A 2450-nucleotide genomic window follows, 5' to 3' on the forward strand; every position below is an offset into this window, starting at 1 on the left:
CATTTGCTCTCCACAAGATCCCCATAGCAAGGAGAGGAAGAAGCGCGGGACACCGCCATCAGAATCCGTCCTTTCTGCTCCACTTTCTGTTCTAGTGAGCCTGAACTACATTTCCCAGGATGACCAATGGTGGGTGCGCCTGCAGGATTGGCCCGAACAACGCGGAAATGATTACAGGTAGCCCAGCAACGGGCGGAGTCCTGGACAGCGACTGGATGCGCACGCCCCTTTTCCCCTGCGGCCTGGAGGCTGACAAAACTCCACTCCATCTCCAGGGGCTGAGTATGTTCTCCGGCTTTGCCGTCCAGCCGAGCGGCGGCCCTGCCTCCTCGGGTCTCCCACCGCCTTTCTGTTGAGGCTCCGCCTCTTTTGCGCTGGCAGCTTCAAAACCCCGGAGAGGGGATTTCAGCGACTTGGTTGGTGGAGTGGCCCTGAGTGGCGCAGTGCGCAGGCGCGAGCGGTCGGGCCCCCAACGCGCGCGGCGCTCGGTTGAAGCCGGAGTGCGAGAGTTCCTGGGCGAGACGATCCGGCGGCCGGCGGCCCGGTGACCGAGCACCTTCGCAGTCTGCCATGGCAGCTCTGCGCTACGCGGGCCTGGACGACACGGACAGTGAGGACGAGCTGCCCCCAGGCTGGGAGGAGAGAACCACCAAGGACGGCTGGGTTTACTATGCCAAGTAAGGGGGCCGCAGGGGGCCTTGGGACGCACCTGGGACCCTGACGGCCTCTCGTGTCCCGCGCTGCCCTCGAGTGCCACCTGCGAGGAGAGTGGGCACGCAGGCTTGCCTCAGGCGCGGGTCCCGTGTTGTAGCTTGGCAGGAGCGATGCGAAGTGGAAGTGATTGTTAAAGAGCTCCGGGTAGAAGATTCGAGGGTTCCCAGGAGAGGCCGGCTGCCTTTGGGGACCATGGGTCCCGCGGGGAATCACCTGGCAGCGTCCAGGCGCGCCCTCTGCTGTTCATTCAGGAGGCCGCACTGCCCGGTGCAGTGACCGCAAACGGGTCTTCCCCCAAAGATACAGATATTTTTAAAAATGCAGATGCCTTGGAAGGTCTGGGTTGCAGGGCTAGATTTTTTTTTTTTTAAAAAACCCATGACCTAGATAGCTTCACTATCGTTTCCCGGGAAAATTTTGAAAACCCTAGTAGAGCCTTCTTCCATCACTAATTGTATGACCATGGGCCACTGAAAGAACATTCAATCTCAGTTTTCTCATCTGTAGAATGGGTTGATATGAAGGTCAGTTCAGGCACTGTGCATAAAGTACTTGGAACTTATTAAGATACTCTGTTTATCCGGGCCAGTGACTCACGCCTGTAATCCCAGCACTTTGAGGGGCAGAGGTGAGAGGATTGCCTGAGCCTAGGGGTTCGGGATCAGCCTGGGCAATCTGGCGAGACCTCGTCTCTACAACAAATCAAAAAATTAGCCAGGTGTGGTGGTGCACACCTGTAGTTCCAGCTATTTGGAAGGGTGAGGTGGAAGGATCATCTGACCCCAGCAGGTCGAGACTGTGGTGGCCGTGAGTGTGCCCCTGCACCCCAGTCTAGGCGACAGAGTGAGACTCGGACTCAAAAAAAAGAGAGATACTCTGTTCAAAACTGTTTGTCTTTTCTGATGGCTCTTCAGCGATGTAATCCCAGCACTTTCGAGGCTGAGGTGAGAGGATTGCCTGCGCTCACAGATTAGAGACCAGCCTGGGCAACTTGGTGAGACCTCATCTCTACAATTAAAAAAAAAAATTAGCTGGGTGTGGTGGCACATGCCTGTAGTTTCAGCTACTTGGAAGGCTGAGGCGGAAGGATTGCCTGAGCCCAGCAGGTCGAGGCTGTGATGGCCATGAGCATGCCACTGCCCTCCAGCCTAGACAATAAAGTAAGACTCCAACTCCAAAAAAAAAAAGAATCACCTGGGAATTGTCTTTTTTTTTTTTTTTTTGAGTTAGAGTCTCACTCTGTCACCCATGCTGGAGTATAATGGCACACTCATGGCTATGTAGTCTTGACCTGCTGGGATCCTTCCGCCTCAACCTTCCAAGTAGCTGGAACTACAGGCATGCACAACCACACCTGGCTAATTTTTTTTTTTTTTTTAAATTGTAGAGATGAGATGTTACCGTATTGCCCAGGCTGGTCTTGAACCCCTGGACTCAGGCAGTTCTCTCGCCTCTGCCTCCCAAAGTGCTGGGATTACAGGTGTGGGCCACTGCACCCGGCAGAAGTACCTTAAATACAGATTTTGGGTCTCCTTAGATAATGGACTACAGCAGACTCTCAACTTGAGGAGTCTGTATTTTTTAGGTTTTTCAGGCGAGCTAGATTATCACCTGGCTTGGTGAAACATGAAAATCTATGAATTTCAGCACCAGGAAAACATTTTTTTAAAATAGCTTTTCTTAGCCGGGCTCGGTGGCTCAGCCTGTAATCCTGCGCCTTTGGGAGGCTGAGGTGA

The 2450-nt window shown here is 53.8% G+C and overlaps 1 protein-coding gene across 1 annotated transcript in view; it reads left to right on the top strand.

Annotated features, from left to right (window-relative positions):
- The first annotated feature begins 366 nt into the window (after window positions 1-366).
- The window catches only part of WWOX (WW domain containing oxidoreductase), a 286915-nt gene continuing 284831 nt past the window's right edge, over window positions 367-2450 (top strand). The window contains exon 1 of the mRNA XM_021714218.1: window positions 367-677. Within this exon, the coding sequence (XP_021569893.1) occupies window positions 571-677 (107 nt within the window). The 5' untranslated portion in view covers window positions 367-570. The remainder of the gene's footprint in view (window positions 678-2450) is intronic.

Source organism: Carlito syrichta, unplaced genomic scaffold, assembly GCF_000164805.1.
Source record: "Carlito syrichta isolate Samal-C Ts95f unplaced genomic scaffold, Tarsius_syrichta-2.0.1 Scaffold305386, whole genome shotgun sequence".
NCBI lineage: Eukaryota > Metazoa > Chordata > Mammalia > Primates > Tarsiidae > Carlito > Carlito syrichta.